At 41.6% G+C, this 19,814-nt stretch overlaps 1 protein-coding gene across 1 annotated transcript in view; it reads left to right on the top strand.

Moving 5' to 3' along the window:
- The window catches only part of PHLPP1 (PH domain and leucine rich repeat protein phosphatase 1), a 219,163-nt gene that overhangs the window by 141,419 nt on the left and 57,930 nt on the right, over positions 1 to 19,814 (top strand). Inside the window, exon 4 of the mRNA XM_007058813.4 lies at positions 1,777 to 1,943. Within this exon, the coding sequence (XP_007058875.3) occupies positions 1,777 to 1,943 (167 nt within the window). The remainder of the gene's footprint in view (positions 1 to 1,776; positions 1,944 to 19,814) is intronic.

The following is a 19,814-nucleotide window of genomic DNA, read 5'->3' as shown; positions in this document are numbered from 1 at the left end:
ATTTTGAATGAAAAAACTATACAGAAAACTACAAAACTGTTTGTAACTGACATTTTCCCCTTGAAGCTTACAATGGAGTTGATCTATCCTACAGTCCGCCCCGCCCCCCCTTTGCATTTAAAATATAATGAATGAACTCTACTTCTTGTTCCTGACCCCTGCCTTCAGCCTCAGCCTCAGAATGCAATTGGACTGTGCTGGCTAAGCCTGACTTGTGTGTCTGCATTCAGGGCCATGACTTTGCACAAAAATTATTTTATAACTTTTGAGCTACATGTCATCTTACTTATTGAGCTCTTATCAGATCTCCTTGTGTGGTGTTTATGAATTTTTCCTTTTGTGTCCATTAGATGTTGTTTGTATTTTTATTGGGCCTTAAAAGTATAAGGGCAATAAAAATGCTACTGACCAAATAAAATAACATTGCTGTTGGAATGAATAGCTGACACAATATATGTCCATTTAAGCATCATTTGTGCTACTGTGGAGGCTTAATATGGTGAGATGTACCTCTTCTTTTGATTCTTATTTCTTTAACAAGGTCACCACACAAAGCCCCTTCTCTCTATACAACTCGTGGACCTGCCCAGTGGTAGACTTTCCCTTATTTCTTTATTCATTGTCTCTGGCTCATCTTCACTAGGAAATTAATGTTATGGTTCCAGTAGAGTTTACTCATAACTGTATGTCAAACACAGCATTCACTGACTGCAGTGTCCTATCCAGCATTCTACCTGTTCACATGGCTCCTCACGGTCTTTTTCTAATGTTGAGCTGATTTTCTAGGGAAGACCAGCCTGTTTCCCTGTCCCCATCCCCCTTTCTGCATGACCAAGTGAAAAGGATTTTTAAATAGTTTTGGCAGAAGCTGCATTGGTGGGAGGCAGGGATAGGATACCTTCTTTTTGAAGTCTTTTTGCCACAGGGGCCTTATTGATGTATAATGAAGCATGAGTAAGTACAGACTTGTTGCTACTCAACATATCATGTCTGAAACCATGTTAGCAACAGGTGTAAATACGGTGGCTGGTGGTATTTCTTTGATCAATATGGATAGGTATCTTTTTCTTCTGAGGAGTATTAAAACCTCCCAAATCTCAGCATCTCCTTTCTCATACCTCTGTTGGTTACTCTTGGCCATTTTTTCCTCTGAATTGTAGTGGCCAGGGTGGATTTGTAACACGAACAGCAATAGGCGTGTCTATAAATTAGTAACCTATTTTTATGTTGTTTTTTTAATGTGATATGGTGACTTTTCTTTCAATATCCCATCATTAGTACTGCATTTAAGTGTTTCAGATAGGGCAGATGGATATGGCACCCGTTTGTGCAGTTGTGCTTTTTTCATCATTCTGGTGTACTCTCTGCCTATGGAGCAATAAAGACATCTGCATTGTCTCATTTGCTACTGTTATCCACCCGCAGCCAATCTCTGATCTTTCCCTCAGGTCTTAAAGTATTGCTTTCATTTTTTTAGGTGTCTATTTGTGAGGATTTCAAATGCTTCAAGTCTTGTATTAGAAGGCCTGTATTGTACATGTCCATATGGACTGATCACCAGTGGAGCTGAAGTGGCATTACAACAAAGCAAGGGAGAGTTGAAAAAATAGGGTCAGAATAATTGGTGAGAAAGTTATACACACATGGGCATGTGTACTGAGAACATTGACCAATGATTTCTGCTGTGTAAAAAATCTTATCTTGCACTTGTACGTGTAAAGGATGACATTCCCATATTTTAGGCGTGTTAATGTGTTTGGTTATCTTATTTTCTAGGTTGCCTCGCAGCGCATAAGCTCAGTGGATCTCTCATGCTGCAGTCTGGAGCATCTGCCTGCCAACCTCTTCTACAGCCACGACCTCACGCATCTCAATTTAAAACAGAACTTCCTGAGGCTAAACCCCAGCCTGTCAACAACTAGAGGGCTTAGTGAACTACAGAGGTAAATCAAAAAAAAAAGCCACGTGCTTCTAGCCACATCCTCCATTCTGTTCTTACTCACTGTGTGTAAGTTTAGTGATACTTGGTTTGCAGGAACTTCCGTCAAGGTATATCTGCAAGAGGGCAAAAATGTATATATTTGTGTATGGAAACACGCAATGGAGCGATAGATTCTGGTCTTTTTTATAGATAACTAATTTGGAAAACGTATGTGCAGGGATTTGAATGTTGTTCTCTGAATTAAGCAAGCTTTTAAAATCCAAAATAGTTTTCCACATTCACTGTTTTTTCCTTACACACCTGAGCCCAATTTAAATCAATTGATCTTTCACGTGTTTGATCATCAGTGTACTTTTATGAATTGTCTATCAGATGGATTCTGTTCTTGAGCTGTGGAGTATAAACTGTGTAGGACTTTACATTACATTCTTTACATTCTGAACACTTAGACGAGAGGAAAGTGATCAGGAACAGTCAGCATGGATTCACCAAGGGAAAGTCATGCCTGACTAATCTAATTGCCTTCTATGATGAGATAACTGGTTCTGTGGATGAAGGGAAAGCAGTGGACATGTTATTCCTCGACTTTAGCAAAGCTTTTGACACGGTCTCCCACAGTATTCTTGTCAGCAAGTTAAAGAAATATGGGCTGGATGGATGCACTACAAGGTGGATAGAAAGTTGGCTAGATTGTTGGGCTCAACGGGTAGTGATCAATGGCTCCATGTCTAGTTGTCAGCCGGTATCTAGCGGAGTGCCCCAAGGGTCAGTCCTCGGGCCGGTTTTGTTCAATATCTTCATTAATGATCTGGAGGATGGTGTGGATTGCACCCTCAACAAGTTTGCGGATGACACTAAACTGGGAGGAGTGGTAGATACGCTGGAGGATAGGGATAGGAAACAGAGGGACCTAGACAAATTGGAGGATTGAGCCAAAAGAAATCTGATGAGGTTCAACAATGACAAGTGCAGAGTCCTGCACTTAGGACGGAAGAATCCAATGCACCGCTACAGACTAGGGACCGAATGGCTAGGCAGCAGTTCTGCAGAGAAGGACCTAGGGTGACAGTGGACGAGAAGCTGGATATGAGTCGACAGTGTGCTCTTGTTGCCAAGAAGGCCAGTGGCATTTTGGGGTGTATAAGTAGGGGCATTGCCAGCAGATCGAGGAATGTGATCGTTCCCCTCTATTCAACATTGGTGAGGCCTCATCTGGAGTACTGTGTCCAGTTTTGGGCCCCACACTACAAGAAGGATGTGGAAAAATTGGAGAGAGTCCAGCGAAGGGCAACAAAAATGATTAGGGGACTGGAACACATGAGTTATGAGGAGAGGCTGAGGGAACTGGGATTGTTTAGTCTTCAGAAGAGAAGAATGAGGGGGGATTTGATAGCTGCTTTTAACTACCTGAAAGGTGGATCCGGAGAGGATGGATCTAGACTATTCTCAGTGATAGCAGATGACAGGACAAGGAGTAATGGTCTCAAGTTGCAGTGGGGGAGGTTTAGGTTGATATTAGGAAAAACTTTTTCACTAGGACCGTGGTGAAACACTGGAATGCGTTACCTAGGGAGGTGGTGGAATCCCCTTCCTTAGAAGTTTTTAAAGTGAGGCTTGACAAAGCCCTGGCTGGGATGATTTAGTTGGGATTGGTCCTGCTCTGGGCAGGGGGTTGGACTAGATGGCCTCCAGAGGTCCCTTTCAACTCTGTTATTCTATGATTCGTGTCAGGAAAACAAACTAGTAAATTAAATGTGACATCTGCCCCTTTTCCTTTTCCCTACTACCCACTCCTCTAGCAGCTGTGACCTTAATGATTCTGTCTGGATATGACCACTAATATACGTGACTGTTTTCTGATGAGTATAGAGCAAGAAGGACCAAATTAATAGTAAGCAGTGTCATTGTGTAGTTGGGGCATGAACATTGTGTCTGTGTACATCCCCTAGAATTACAGAACAGACTAGCTGTTCATATTCAGACAGATGAATGTTTCTATATAGCAAGTAAAGATGTTTTGCAATTTCAGTGGTGCCTGAATTGCAAAGTGCACTGGGATTATTTGTGAATGGTCCTGTATAAATGTATTGTAATATATTACAGCCAGCACTTCTAATCCTTTTCTTTTTGAAAAATATCCAAAAAATACAAAATGGATTATGCAGGCTGCTGCATTTTTAAATAATCTCCAATTGACTTTTAGAAAAACAAAAAAATTGGCATTATAGGGGATGAACAAACCCAATAAGTCTGATTCCCGAACAAAACAGACAACATTTCCAGGAACAGATGAGCATAGCCAGCAGTAAACTGTAGTGGAATAGTTGATTTTATGCCCTCTAAAACCATATCAGAAATGTTGTACTACTTGATGTTGCCAGTTGGAGATGAACAAATTGGTGAACATAAGAACCAACTTGCACCTTCAACACAAAACCATTTTGTTCTCTTATTTTTAATGTTAGAAAGGGTACAGAAGTCCTTTTTTGTGCATGGAGTGGCTTGGTTCCAGCTGCTGTTAAAAACATAAGAATGGCCATATCTGGATGGATCTTTGGTCTAACCCAATCAGTATCCTATCAATTGACAGTGGCCAATGCCAGGCGCCCCAGAGCAAGTGAACTTAACAGGTAATGATCAAGTGATCTCTCTCCTGCCATCCGTCTCCACCCTCTGACAAACAGAGGCTAGGGACACCATTCCTTACCCATCCTGGCTAATAGCCATTAATGGACTTAACCTCCATGAATTTATTCAGTTCTCTTTTAAACCCTGTTATAGTCCTAGCCTTCACAATCTCCTCAGGCAAGGAGTTCCACAGGTTGACTGTGCACTGAGTGAAGAAGAACTTCCTTTTATGTGTTTTAAACCTGCTGCCCATTAATTTCATTTGGTGGCCCCTAGTTCTTACATTATGGGAACAAGTAAATAGCTTTTCCTTATTCACTTTCTCCACACCACTCATGATTTTATATACCTCTATCATATCCCTCCTTAGTCTCCTTTTTTCCACCAAGCTGAAGAGTCCTGGCCTCTTTAATCTCTCCTCATATGGGACCCGTTCCAAACCCCTAATCATTTTAGTTGCCCTTTTCTGAACCTTTTCTAATGCCAGTATGTCTTGAGATGAGGGGACCACATCTGTATGCAGTATTCAAGATGTGGGCATACCATGGATTTATATAAGGGCAACAAGATATTCTCCGTCTTATTCTCTATCCCTTTTTTAATGACTCCTAACATCCCGTTTGCTTTTTTGACTGCTGCTGCACACTGCCTGGACATCTTCAGAGAACTATCCACGATGACTCCAAGATCTTTCTCCTGATTAGTTGTAGCTAAATTAGCCCCCATCATATTGTGTATATATAGTTGGGGTTATTTTTTCCAGTGTGCATTACTTTACATTTATCCACATTAAATTTCATTTGCCATTTTGTTGCCCAGTCACTTAGTTTTGTGAGATCTTTTTGAAGTTCTTCACAGTCTGCTTTGATCTTAACTATCTTGAGCAGTTTAGTGTAGTCTGCAAACTTTTCCACCTCACTGTTTACCCCTTTCTCCAGATCATTTATGAATAAGTTGAATAGGATTGGTCCTAGGACTGACCCTTGGGGAACACCACTAGTTACCCCTCGCCATTCTGAAAATTTACCATTTATTCCTACCCTTTGTTCCCTGTCTTTTAACCAGTTCTCAGTCCATGAAAGGATCTTCCCTCTTATCCCATGACAACTTAATTTATGTAAGAGCCTTTGGTGAGGGACCTTGTCAAAGGCTTTCTGGAAATCTAAGTACACGATGTCCACTGGATCCCCCTTGTCCACGTTTAACCCCCTCAAAGAACTCTATTAGATTAGTAAGACATGATCTCCCTTTATAGAAACCATGTTGACTTTTGCTCAACAATTTATGTTCTTCTATGTGTCTGACAATTTTATTCTTTACTATTGTTCCAACTAATTTGCCCAGTACTTACGTTAGACTTACCGGTCTGTAATTGCCAGTATCACCTCTATAGCCCTTCTTAAATATTGGCGTTACATTAGCTATCTTCCAGTCATTGGGGACAGTAGCTGATTTAAAGGACCGGTTACAAACCATAGTTAATAGTTCCGCAATTTCACATTTGAGTTCTTTCAGAACTCTTGGTTGAATGCCATCTGGTCCTGGTGACTTGTTACTGTTAAGTTTCTCAATTAATTACAAAACCTCCTCTAGTGACACTTCAATCTGTGACAATTCCTCAAATTTGTCACCTACAAAAGACAGCTCAGGTTTGGGAATCTCCCTAACATCCTCAGCTGAGAAGACTGAAGCAAAGAATTCATTTAGTTTCTCTGTGATGACTTTATCGTCTTTAAGTGTTCCTTTTGTATCTCAATTGTCCAAGGGCCCCACTGGTTGTTTAGCAGGCTTCTTGCTTCTGATGTACTTAAACATTTTATTACCTTTTGAGTTTTTGGCTAGCTGTTCTTCAAACTCCTTTTTGGCTTTTCTTACTACATTTTTACATTTAATTTGGCAGTGTTTATGCTCCTTACTAGGATTTGACTTCCACTTTTTAAAAGATGCCTTTTTTATCTCACTGTTTCGTTTACATAGTTGTTAAGCCACGGTGGCTCTTTTTTAGTTCTTTTACTATGTTTTAATTTGGGGTATACATTTAAGTTGAGCCTCTATTATGGTGTCTTTGAAAAGTGTCCATGCAGCTTGCAGAGATTTCACTCTAGTCACTGTACCTTTTAATTTCTGTTTAACTAATCTTCTCATTTTTGCATAGTTCCCCTTTCTGAAATTAAATGCCACAGTGTTGGGCTGTTACGGTTTCTTCCCACCACAGGAATGTTAAATGTTATGTTATGGTCACTATATTTCCAAGCCGTCCTGTTACAGTTAGCTCTTGGACCAGATCCTGCGGTCCACTCGGGACTAGATCGAGAGTTGCCTCTCCCCTTGTGGGTTCCTGTACCAGCTGCTCCAAGAAGCAGTCATTTAAAGTATCAAGAAATTTTGTCTCTGCATTTCGTCCTGAGGTGACATGTACCCAGTCAGTATGGGGATAATTGAAATCCCCCACTATTATTGAGTTTATTTTGATAGCCTCTCTAATCTCCCTTAGCATTTCATTGTCACTATCACTGTCCTGGTCAAGTGGTAGATAATAGATCCCCACTGTTATATTCTTATTAGAGCATGGAATTGCTATCCGTAGAGATTCTATGGAACATGAATTCATTTAAGATTTTTATTTCATCTGATTCTACATTTTCTTTCACATATAGTGCCACCTCCCATCCCAACGCCCCGCACGACCTGTTCTGTCCTTTCAGTATATTTTGTACCCCGGAATGATTTTGTCCCATTGATTGTCCTCACTCCACCAGATTTCTGTGATGCCTATTATATCAATATCCTCCTTTAACACAAGGCACTCTAGTTCACCCATCTTATTATTTAGACTTCTAGCATTTGTGTACAAGCACTTTAAAAACTTGTTGCTGTTTGTCTGCCCTTTTCTGATGTCAGATTCTTTGTGAATGTTTATCTGATCTGGCCCATACTTTATCCTCTTCCATCCTCTCCTCCTGACTAAAACCTAGAGAATCTCTATCAATAGACTCTCCTCTAAAAGAAGTCTCTTTCCAATCCATGTGCACCTCTGCAGCAATCGGCTTTCCCCATCTCTTAGTTTAAAAACTACTCTGCAACCTTTTTAATGTTAAGGGGAAAATGTTAATTTAACATTTAATGTTAATGTTGAAAAGGGAAGTGTTCGAACAACATGGCAGGCTACTCTCATTGTCTGCCATGTTTGTGGTCTGCAGGGTGATGCAATAGTAGGAACTGCTATAGTGCCTCAGTGAAAGACAGCAACAACAGGAGCCAAAATTTTGGATAATACTGTTTTAACCAGTAGTGGATGTACATTCAACAGCTTCTGAAAGAAATCTGTTTGGAACTGGCTGCTTGAAGATTAAAGTACTATAAAGTTATTGTAGTTTGTTTTTGTTTCTATTTTCAAGATCATATAACTTGCAGGGCTGAACAATACATAGTCAAAACTCTGGTTCAGTATGTCATATAGATAAACAAAGCCTGTCATGGTGATGAATTGTTAGCGTTGTAAAGGCTTGCAAACACTAGAAACACTTTTCTTGTTGGCCTGCCTTCCTCAGCATCTTCTTCACATTAAAATAAGATGCCAGGTCTGACTGTTCCAGTGAGGGGATAGGACAGAGTAGATAAATAATAATCCTGAGATTCAGTTCTGCTCTCAAATATAGATGTTTATTGCTGCGTGCTGTAGGAAGAAGTTTTATAGTAACTGTGCATTTGATATTTTCCAAGTATTGTAAAAGGAAGAATCAAGATGAGTTAATGTAAGTTTGGCAGCTTCATGCATCTCTTTTGGGAGGGGGAGGAGTGATAAAGGACATATTTGCTTGGGACATGAGATAAGTAAACATTACTTTGTGAGACTGTTCATGTATACTTGTTTTATTGCTCATTTAAACTTGTTAAATCCACTTCGTAGTGTTTCTCTGATGGTCCAAAATTGTAAACAGAACTTTGAGTACTGGGTAGTTTTGTACCAACACCTATATTTTTCCATTTTTGTGCATGCCAGAAAATAGGGAACAAATATTTGAATCTAACCTTCAAAGCTAGGTGGTGTGAAAATTCAAGTACAGTAAAAGATAAATGGCCTATTGAGTGAGTTGGGTTTACTTGCTCCAATTCACAGTGGCTTCTTTAAAGCTTATAACATGGTGCCTTTCAGGAAAAGTTCCCCCCCACTGCCCCACCCCCGGTTGTTGCAGTAACAGAAGCTAATGAAAAGGAGGACTTGTGGCACCTTACAGACTAAGAAATTTATTTGAGTATAAGCTTTCGTGAGCTACAGCTCACTTTATCGGATGCATTCAGTGGAAATACAGTGGGGAGATTTATATACACAGAGAACATGAAACAATGGGTGTTACCATACACACTGTAAGGAGAACGATCACTTAAGATGAGCTATTACCAGCAGGAGAGCTTGGGGGGGCGGGGGGGGGGGGTGCGATGAGAACCTTTTGTAGAGATAATCAAGGTGGGCCATTTCCAGCAGTTGACAAGAACGTCTGAGGAACAGTGGGAGTGGGGGGGGGGGGGAAATAAACATGGGGAAAGTTTTACTTTGTGTAATGACCTATCCACTCCCAGTCTCTATTCAAGCCTAAGTTAATTGTATCCAGTTTGCAAATTAATTCCAATTCAGCAGTTTCTCGTTGGAGTCTGTTTTTGAAGTTTTTTTGTTGAAGAATTGCCACTTTTAGGTCTGTAATCAAGTGACCAGAGAGATTGAAGTGTTCTCCAACTGGTTTTTGAATGTTATAATTCTTGACGTCTGATTTGTGTCCATTTATTCTTTTACGTAGAGACTGTCCAGTTTGACCAGTGTGCATGGCAGAGGGGCATTGCTGGCACATGATGGCATATATCACGTTGGTAGATGTGCAGGTGAACGAGCCTCTGATAGTGGCTGATGTGATTAGGCCCTATGATGGTGTTCCCTGAATAGATATGTGGACACAGTTGGCAACGGGCTTTGTTGCAAGGATAGGTTCCTGGGTTAGTGGTTCTGTTGTGGGGTGTGTGGTTGCTGGTGAGTATTTGCTTCAGGTTGGGGGGCTGTCTGTAAGCAAGGACTGGCCTGTCTCCCAAGATCTGAGAGAGTGATGGGTCGTCCTTCAGGATAGGTTGTAGATCCTTGATGATGCGCTGGACAGGTTTTAGTTGGGGGCTGAAGGTGACGGCTAGTGGCGTTCTGTTACTTTCTTTGTTTGGCCTGTCCTGTAGTAGGTAACTTCTGGGTACTCTTCTGGCTCTGTCAATCTGTTTCTTCACTTCAGCAGGTGGTATTGTAGTTGTAAGAACGCAGTTGTTGACAAGAACATCTGAGGAACAGTTTTTTTTGTTGAACTGCTGGAAATGGCCCACCTTGATTATCACTACAAAAGGTTCTCTCCTCCTCCTCCCCCTGCCCCCCCCCCCCCCACGCTGGTAATAGCTCACCTTAAGTGATCACTGTCTTGTTACAGTGTGCATGGTAACACCCATTGTTACATGTTCTCTATGTATATAAATCTCCCCACTGTATGTTCCACTGAATGCATCCGATGAAGTGAGCTGTAGCTCATGAAAGCTTATGCTCAAATAAATTTGTTAGTCACTAAGGTGCCACAAGTACTCCTTTTCTTTTTACTAAGAACACTGTTTGTAAATAATGATAGGAAATCATTTAGTCAAATGTTTGTCATTAAACAGTGTTTTAGTGAAAGCATGCAACTGAAATTAGAGTAAATAGTATTGGCAAACACCATTTTCGTCAGCATGTTCTAGCAATTCTTCTTGTGATGCTAAGGAACTAGTTTTTTCCCCCACCCCTTACATTGTAATGAAGGTTTAATAATTAACAGTGACACTATAGATTTTCTTTTACAAATACATACATGCAGTCATTACCGGTTTCCTAGGGGCCTTACTCAGAAATCTAATCTCCTCTCAAACATCCCTTACTTGAAATTGCTTTAGGCAGGTGACACAGCTTTAAATCTTCCAGCTTTCACAAGGTATGACAAAGCAAAGGATTTATACGTTATGGATGCTAGCAGTGAATGTGTTTGAAAGAAGCACAGGAATTCAAAAATCAAATACCCCAAAGGGCAGGAAAATAGTGTCATGCTTTCCAGAGAAAATATAACCTGCAAATGGTATATTCTGGGGTTACAAATGTACACAAGAGGAAGGAGGGGGAAGGGGATAAGGCATTTAATAGCTCAGTCACAGGAAAATAATCTCTGTATAAGGGCCCAATCCAAAATCCACTGAAGTCTGTGGAAAGAGATTGTTTTGACTTCAGTGGGCTTTGGATCAAGGCTTAAATGCTGAAGCATTTTATTTTCATAGCTGCAGATGCTGAGAAGGAACTTATTTTTACAAACGTAATTCACTGCATTACTGGGGGGTGGGGAAAATCTTTTTAAATAAAATCTTATTTTACAAATAGCCACAGATCATTAAAACAAAGTTTTTTTTAAATTGAACTTTTAAATTACACAAAAACAGCAAAAAGAAAAGGAGTACTTGTGGCACCTTAGAGACTAACCAATTTATTTGAGCATAAGCTTTCATGAGCTACAGCTCACTTCATCAGATGCATAAAAACAGCAATCATGTTCTAGTCCATTTTACCTTTCTTTTGTGTTTTGCAAAATACTACAATGTTTGAGCTGCAAACACTGTAAAGGGTTGTTTTAAAAGTTACCATTTGGAAATTAAGAAATAACATAACAGCACTTGTTAATTTTTAGGTTTTTAAAACAGAATTTTGTGGCCACATTTGAAATTACTGTAATGCAGGTAAGCAGAGTAGAAGATGGTATGTGAAGGGGATATTCTGTTTCTTATGTAATCTTTATTTCTTTTTACTTTGTTCAGTATTTTCCACTCTAATCCCCTCTTCTGTTTTCTCCAATATTTTCCGAGTCTTTAGCTGCATCTTCACCTTTTCTCTAGTTTACCAGCCTTTAGTAGTGGTCTTTACAATAATAGTCCTTGGCTTTCTCCCTCAGAGTTCTCTGGGACTTACCACCATGTAACTTCAAAGACCCTATCCTGCCATGATGATTCTTGTGAAAGAACTAGGGCTGTCTGTGAATCACAGTTAACTCATGTGATTAACTCAAAAAAAAATCATGATTAATCGCACTGTTAAACAATAGTATACCAATTGAAATCTATTAAATATTTTGGATATTTTTCTACATTTTCAAGTATATGAATTTCAATTACAACACAGAATACAAAGTGTACGGTACTCACTTTATTTTATTTTTGTTACAAATATTTGCACTGTAAAAATAAACAAAAGAAACAGTATTTTTCAGTTCACCTCATACAAGTACTGTAGTATGATCTCTTTAAATACATTTAAATTTAAATAAACGGTATTCTATTGTTTAACAGTGCGATTAATTGTGATTTATTGCAATTAATTATTTTAATCACTTGACAGTCCTAGAAAAAATCCTAGATGTGCTGCTTCATATAGAACAGGGATGATCATCTATAGCTGCCAAATTTGGAAAAACTGTCCCTGGAAACACTTTTCAAATAAGGTGGGCAGAGCACGAAATCTCCAGAGACTCTGTGCATTCTGGTTTAAAAAGGCATTATTTATATACAAATGCCTTAGTTAATAAGGCTTGAAAACATGTTTCCAGACCTTTCTTAAAGGCTTGTTTGTTTGCCAGGCTGACAATCTACTAAATCCTGTATTCTCTGCCCCACAAGATTACAGTGGTGAGCATGGTAAGAAATGCCAAAATAATAAAACACTGTATTGTAACATTGCATCATTGTGACAGATCGCATAATCATACTGTGCTACAAGAACATGAGCTATAAAACGCATTATTACAAAAATACATAAAACCAGTGATATGTGAACCCCTTAAAGGTCAGAGTCTTCCTAAGCAGAATAAAATGTAGTTGATACCCTATTTGCCAGCACTCAATTGTGAGGTCTGTAAAGCTCTGATCATGTGAGCAGCTGCAGGTGGCTCAGGAATCTGAGCTCAGTTACCTGTTCCACTCTGGCCATGAGAGACTGTGACGAAGTGGGACTGTTCTTAATGTTTCCTCTGAATAGTGTGGGGGTGACTCAGTTCCCCTATGAAGTTCTTAAGTATCTAGGGGGTGGGGTAAGGGTGTATGATCATTGCAGAGCCCTAGAGGGCAGGTGTGTGCAGGAGTCTGGACACAGAGAATGGCCAACACCCTGTTTCCTGGCAACTGATGGCCTGAGCTCTTCCGCCCTGCAAGGTGAGAGCTAAAGGGTTGGAGAACAAAGGAATCAGGTGACCTCCTGGCCCAGGAAAGGAACAAAGCCCAGAGGAGGAGGGGCTGGAGGGGTTTTCAGTTTGGGGCTGGCTGGAGACATGGAGTGAAGGGCAGACGTGGTTGTGTGGCTCACTGCCCCCCAAAATGGACCCAGCTGAGGGGTCCTGTTCTCTGCACCTGCAAGCTCTGTTTTAGACCATGTTCCTGTCATCTAATAAACCTCTGTTTTACTGGCTGGCTGAGAGTCAAGTCTGACTGCGAAGTTGGGGTGCAGGACCCTCTGGCTTCCCCAGGAGCCCTGCCTGAGCGGACTCGCTGGGGGAAGCGCACGGAGGGGCAGAGGATGCTGAATGCTCCGAGGTCAGACCCAGGAAGGTGGAAGCTGGGTGAGCTGTGTGTCCTGAAGACAGGCTGCTCACAGAAAGGCGACTGCCCCAGAGTCCTGACTGGCTTCATGGGGAGCAGTTCCAGAGCATCGCCCGGGGACTCCGTGACAGAGACCTCTTCCATCTGCTGAGAGGGCAGCTGCCTGCAGTTCTCGTTTACCCCTCAGTGTCCTGCACGGAAGTATCAGGGAGCCACCTCCACCCCTCAAAATGAGGCAATAGGGACCTTAGATGGGCCTTCTTCCACTTGCAGTGCAGTAACTGTGGACAGGGGTCATATTGTTTGGGTAATGGTGCAGGAAAGTAGGGGGAGGTGGCAACAGCGTAACCTTCTATTGGCAGAGAAGTTGGCCGTATTTGTTGGAAACTGGGGTGAGGCTGATTCCACGGGGTGGAAGGACTTGAGAGAGGGGAATTAACCTGCTGGATTGTTGGGGTAACCGACCAGGTTCTGGTGCAAACTGCTTAAGCTGAAGTAGTACTGGAGGGCAGAGGCTACTTCGTGCCATGTGAGGTGAGGAAGAGAATTTGGAACAAGTGATGTCTGCTGGGGTTAGGGGCAGCTGGAGAGGGTGGGTGAAAGTCTGTGGAAAGATGCTGGAGAGAGTGCTTGTAGGAGAGGAGAGTGGGGTTGCCAGGGAGTGGTGACTGAGGAAAAGTATGTCATGCCAAGAGTTGTCAGGAGGAGAGGGGACAAAGATGGGAATGCTGTGTCCCAAATTTTTATGTACAAGTTTTGTGTTCATTTCTATTCGAATTTTCATCCTGAAAATGTGCACACATGGGTGTCAGGAGGATTTTCCACAGACAGTTACAAAATCAGGAGTCAGACCTAAACCATGCAATTCACTCAGTTAAGATCTCATGATTTTTAACAATCACATGTGTTTCTGGGTCTTTCATGACTTTGACAACATACTTGTTTCTTCTTCGAGTGCTTGCACATGTCCATTCCACTGTAGGTATTCTGAGCACAGTCACTGGAAAATTTCCCCTCAGTGGTACTCTTTGGGGCTGCTCAGATGGCCTCTGGTGCCAGGTGCACATAATGCCACTATAAACGGCCCAGGTGACCCCACGCCCTCTCAGTTCCTTTTTACTGCCTGTGGTGGTCGCTGGCCCTGCTCTCCTTGCTACGGCAACCTTTTCTCGGTTGTAAATAGTTTTTTAATATTAGTATGTTAGCATAGTTGGTTTTCTTCATTAGTTAGCGGAGTTTTGTCCATTCCCGGCGCTGAGGCACGCCTCAGAAACCGGGTTTCTAGCCCTGTGTCTCCTGCAACAAGGCTGTGCCTCTGAGCAACCCGCACTCTAGTTGCCTAAAGTGCTTGGGTGAGGCTCACGTCAGGGATCACTATTAGATCTGTCTTGAATTAAACCTCATACGAAGGAGGACTGGGAGTCCAGGTTAAAGCTCCTACTAAGGGAGCAGCTCTGAGATCTTCCTCCGAGCAAAGCTGGTTGAACTTGGCACCGAGCACCTCAGCGTCCGAGAGGAGTGCTCACCCACCATACGGGAGTCCTGGCACCATTCAGCATCCCAGTTGTTGAAGAAGCAGCACAGAAAGAAGCTGGCTGACAGGGGACTTTCCCCCACACCGAAGATAGCCAGGCATGGGGAGCAGAGTGGAGTGTGACCTCAGTCAGGCTGCTTCTCTGCCTTAGCATCGCAGTCGGCACTGTTGACTCCAGCCTTGACTCAGGCACTGAGTCTGGTACCAGACAAACTGACTGCACTGGAGGGACAACACGACACCAGCGCCATTGCCTATCAATGAGGCCATTATGGACCCAGTGAAAGCCCTGTGGCAACCCCCCTGTTTCCCTTCCCCCCAGCTTAAAAAGAGTTGAAAGGAAGTACTTTGTCCCTGCCCGTGGCTATGAGTTCCTATACACGTACGTCTCCCTGTTCCTCCTCTCTGCCTAACCCCCCCGCCGCCTCCCCCCCCATCCCTGGTGGTGTCCGTGGCCAACAAGAGGGAAAGGCAGGGTCTGCAGGCAACTCCTAAGGTGAAAATCTCCAAGAAATTGTACTTTTCAGTAGAAAGGTGTACTCTACTGGGCTGCAGCGGATCACTAAACAGAAGTCACTGCTGAACAGATATGACGTCAACGTGTGGGACTCCATGTTGAAGTTCAAGGACTTGCTTCCCCAAGAGGTCAGGCAGAAGTTCTCGCTGGTGGACAAGGGGAAGTTGATAGCCAGGGCTTCCTTGCAAGTTGCCCTGCATGTGGTGGATTCAGCAGCTACATTCACAGCCTCTGTAGTGGCCATGCAAAGGAGTTCATGGTTACAGTCCTCAGGTCTCCAGCATGAGGTCCAGCAAAAACCCTTCAGGACCTTCCCTTCAAGGGAGCTTTACTTTTTTCTGAGCAGAGCGATGTGACGCTCCATGATTGTATACCCTAGGGACTTTGGAAACAGAGCAGAGATTTTAGCTGCAGATTGCCATGCTCTTCTGCCTTGGCGTCAGTGTGCCCCTTCCAGACACCCAGGGGGTGCTAAGCAGAACTTTTGATGAGACGCTCAAGGACATTGTACCAGCTTCTATATTCCTGGATCCTGTTTCCCCTTTATTAGAAGACCACCTGTACCACTTCACCAGGGTGTGATCTCGTATCTCCACGGACAGTTGGGTGGAAGTGGAATATACCCTTCAATTTGTTTCTCTCTCTCTCCTACCCTCCCACTCTTCCTCCTGGATTCTTGTGGCATTTAATGAATCTGCATTACTAAACAGGGCTTTGCTGCTGGAAATGCCTGTTTTGGCATGGGAGGACTTTTAAAGTGTATTGAAATAAATAATAGAGATTATGTATTGGTCTACTTCTGACTATTCCTTTTTTGATGCAGCTTTAAAGCTGCTATGTGAATTTTTTTGGTAAGCTTTTGTCTTTCATCCATTTTTCTCCCATCCCAACCTCCGAAATGATAAGATGAGATTTTGTACGTTGTGCTAGCTTCTAACTTCAAGGACATTTTTATTGCCATTTTAGTACAGCTTTTGGAGAAGACTAGCTTGTAATGGAAATGGTGACTGACTTTCAACTAAGTGGTGTTTGCATGTGTCACTACAGTAAAACTACTTTATTTATAATTCTGTTGTCAATGACATTTTATAGAGATTGAGATGAAGTGGAAATAGAGGTGGCAAATGTGTTAATTCAGTTTCAAGATAGGAGCTTATTACAGTGAACTACATTTCCCTTTTGAGTTGATTAAGATGAACATACTCTTTTTTAACTGCTCGAAGATGGGAGCGAATGATCAAGTCAGTACATAAGTATAGCATGAGGCTGACTTTAAAAGGTGATTAGCAACTAATTAAGAGAGAGAGCATGCTAGGCATTCCAGGGATTCTGGAGTATGTATGGAACCCTTCTTTGACCTGCCTTTCTAGCTCTTTGAAATCTAATGCAAGTTAGTTTACCATTTCAGATTATCTGTCACTCTCTTCCTTTCTGAATGGTTAATTGAAGAGGAATCTGTCCCCTTTTTTTAAATACAGTTTATAGTTTTTTTGTTAATCTGCTAGTGATCTCACATCACATCTGCTGGTTGTCCTTGTCTGTGTCCTCATGATATGACTATTCAGGAATAGAAGTTGTACAAAAGTGATGCACTGACTATTTGTGATCAATAAAAGATCCCAGGGTACTTTTTGCAAGAGCAGAGATGTCATTCTAGACTTTCTGGCTCATTTCCAGGGTGGGTATTTATATTCTGCCCAACTGAAATTCCCCCTGTACTTTCAAGTGAAAAACATTTTTCACTTTTCCTGTATTCAAGAGCAAGTTCTAAATTTATTTGGACTTATTTTTATTTTTGCTTGTCTCTTTGATAAAGTATTTTTCTCTTTTAGTACCTAATAAATACCTAGTAAAATTAATTTGGATGCTCATCCTTATTTTGTCTTCTGCTGTTAAGCTTGTTTTAAATGTAATATCTGGACCAGTACATTTAAATGAGGCATATTGCCTTCAGTAATTGTCATAGCAGTATATTGAAAAATTACAGCTGAATTTCCTGAGCATAAAATATTATGCTACTTGCTGTTAGATAGGAATAAGTTGGAGATTAAAATCTTCACTAGTTTATTTGCATTTAATATTCCCTTTTATCTTGTAATCACATATGGTTAGTATGAAAACACATTGATTGGTGTTCTCAACCACTAACTTAATTGGACAGCCTTTCTAATTTACATATACTTGGCAGGCTAGGATTCGGGTCAAATCTAGTTTAAATCATACGGTAAACTTTTTTCTTGATCATGTTTTTTTTGAAAAGCATACTGCATTCTGGAATAGAGGAGTGGAGTTTTTGCTCTCCATCTTATTGAAATTCTGCATATGATCGTTATATATGCTTAATTGAATACAGTTTTTATTTTGGTTACAAGTAGTAGCTGGATTATTTGCTTGTTAACAACAGAAACTGGGTGTCAAGAAAATTTACTATAGCAAGGAAGAGTTGGAGATTGTTGAAAGAGTGTCTTGCGCGGGGAGCTTTGTGTGTAATCATAGTAATTTGAAAAGCTTTCCTATTATTTTTGGCACTCTTGTTATTTAAGAAGAGATTCCTGAAAGAGAAGGGTCTCTCTCCGAGCAGTCTGCTTGCAGTTTAAAACACACTGGTTTTGTAATTGTCAGGTTGGCAATACCCATCTGCAAAGGGGCACTCACCTTGAGTGCCTCCAATCATCTGGGTAAGGAACTGCAGTCCTTTTTGCCCTGGTGCCTCCTGCAGGTTACTGACCGACCGTGATGGGTCTTTAATGGCTTGGCGCTCTGGCTGAGTCTCAAAGTCCAAATCAACCCCTTCCAGCATATTAAAGAGTCCAGCAAATAAGCAGTCTGTTTCCCTGGGCTAGGGTTTTCAGCCCCGGCTCTAGGCTCTTTACATTCAGTCCCTTTTTTCATGCTCCCTGATGAGGCATGTCCCCTTGTTGGAGTTTACACCACTTTACCTGTGGCGGGTTGGGGAACCTGGACTGCCCACTACTTCAGATTCCAACCCTAGCACCCCTATACACGGCAGCTACGTCCTGCTTGCGTGAATCCGTTGCTGCTATTTCCCTGGGCCTTGTCCTACCTTTTTGTTTCCAGCCAATTTCAGGGCCAGGTGTTTTTTCTCTCTCCAGGCCAGAAAGGAGCACCTTTCATTATTCCTCTGGTCCCAGCCAGGAACTGACCTGCTAAGGCCAGGCAGCTCCTTTTATCTGGGCCAGCAGGGCTATGATTAGCTGTTGCTAGCTCCTTTGTTCTGAAGATAGACTTCCAGTGGGGAGATAAGTATAGATTTTTACTTTCATCCCTTAGGATTTCCTTTTCTTTGCAGGTGAGAATAGTCTTTCCCCAAGTAAGTAGTTCGCAATAGGCTATTGCAGAAATTGAGAATTGTTAAATCCTGCTTCTGTGTAAAGCACCATATAACTTCAGGTTGTTTCCATTAACAAAATATTTATCTTTTTATGGTCTGGCTGATTTTTGTAATAGAATAAAAGCTGCTTTTGACTTGGATGTAATCCTAGTTTGATTTAACATCTGTGGCTATTTGTATGTTTTGAAAAGTGAGCCACTAAAGTTTGAAGTTGCTCTTTGTGCAATGAGCTACATTTCCTTTGTATAGTCTTCAGTGAAAGATATACTTATTAACTTTTGTCTGCATATAGAGACTTTGAAGTTCATCTTCACGAACCCAAGCGCCCTTTACTGTGTTGGATTGAGAAGAAAATGGCAGGGTCCCTGTAGTGTTAGTAAAAATGCAGTAAAACTACCAAGGACTGGGGCTTAACTTTAGTTTGTTTTGTTTGTTTGCATGGGGATTTGAAAACATTTTTAGGAGGTAGGGTTATATTTGAGTTTTAGTTACTCATCCAATTAACTATGATTGTTAATTGGTTTGGTAGCCAAAACAAACTCAAATACAATCCTTACCCTAAAATTAACCAGTTATCTCTGTCTGTTCCTTGTTTTGGGATTATTTTCCCTGTTTGCTTTTGTGTGTTGTCATCCCCGTTCTCAGATGCATTGGAGCCAGTATAATAACTTTGCCTTCAAAATGGAGGGGAGATCTGAAGCACTCCCCTTCTTCTCTGGCATCTGGAGTGAAATCCTGGGTGTATTAACCCAGTGGGAATGTTTTCATTGACTTCAGCAGGGCCATGATAACCCTCTGCATCTGGATTATTGCTGAAAGATTGAATGGATCCACTTCCACTTAGCACAATCTTTGAGCCATCTAGCTGCAGGGAAGGGTTTTCCTATCTGGAGAGAGCTAGAGTAGCAGGGGCCTTCATAAAGCTTTGATCCTGACAATTGCATGGCTACTTTAAAGTCTTAATGACTATACCTTAAAGGGAAAAGAGATGCTATCTGTCTCGTATTTCTGGCTCTAGGGTAACTAATCCTTTGGGGAGGCATTAACACTATGGTCTAGGAGGGTCTGAGACGACAGCTAAAAGAGACAGTAACTTGGATTATTAGTAGTAAGAAAGAAATTTAACAAGCATGTAAGCTATTTGGCAAATTCTTGTAATCAGATTGCCAGCCAATGTAGCAGACCTTTGGTGTAGAGGTAGGTTCAGTTCCAA

The sequence above is a fragment of the Chelonia mydas genome, chromosome 2, assembly GCF_015237465.2.
Source record: "Chelonia mydas isolate rCheMyd1 chromosome 2, rCheMyd1.pri.v2, whole genome shotgun sequence".
Classification (NCBI taxonomy): Eukaryota; Metazoa; Chordata; order Testudines; family Cheloniidae; genus Chelonia; species Chelonia mydas.
Note: the sequence above shows the minus strand (reverse complement) of the source record. Positions and strands in the feature narration are given on the sequence as shown.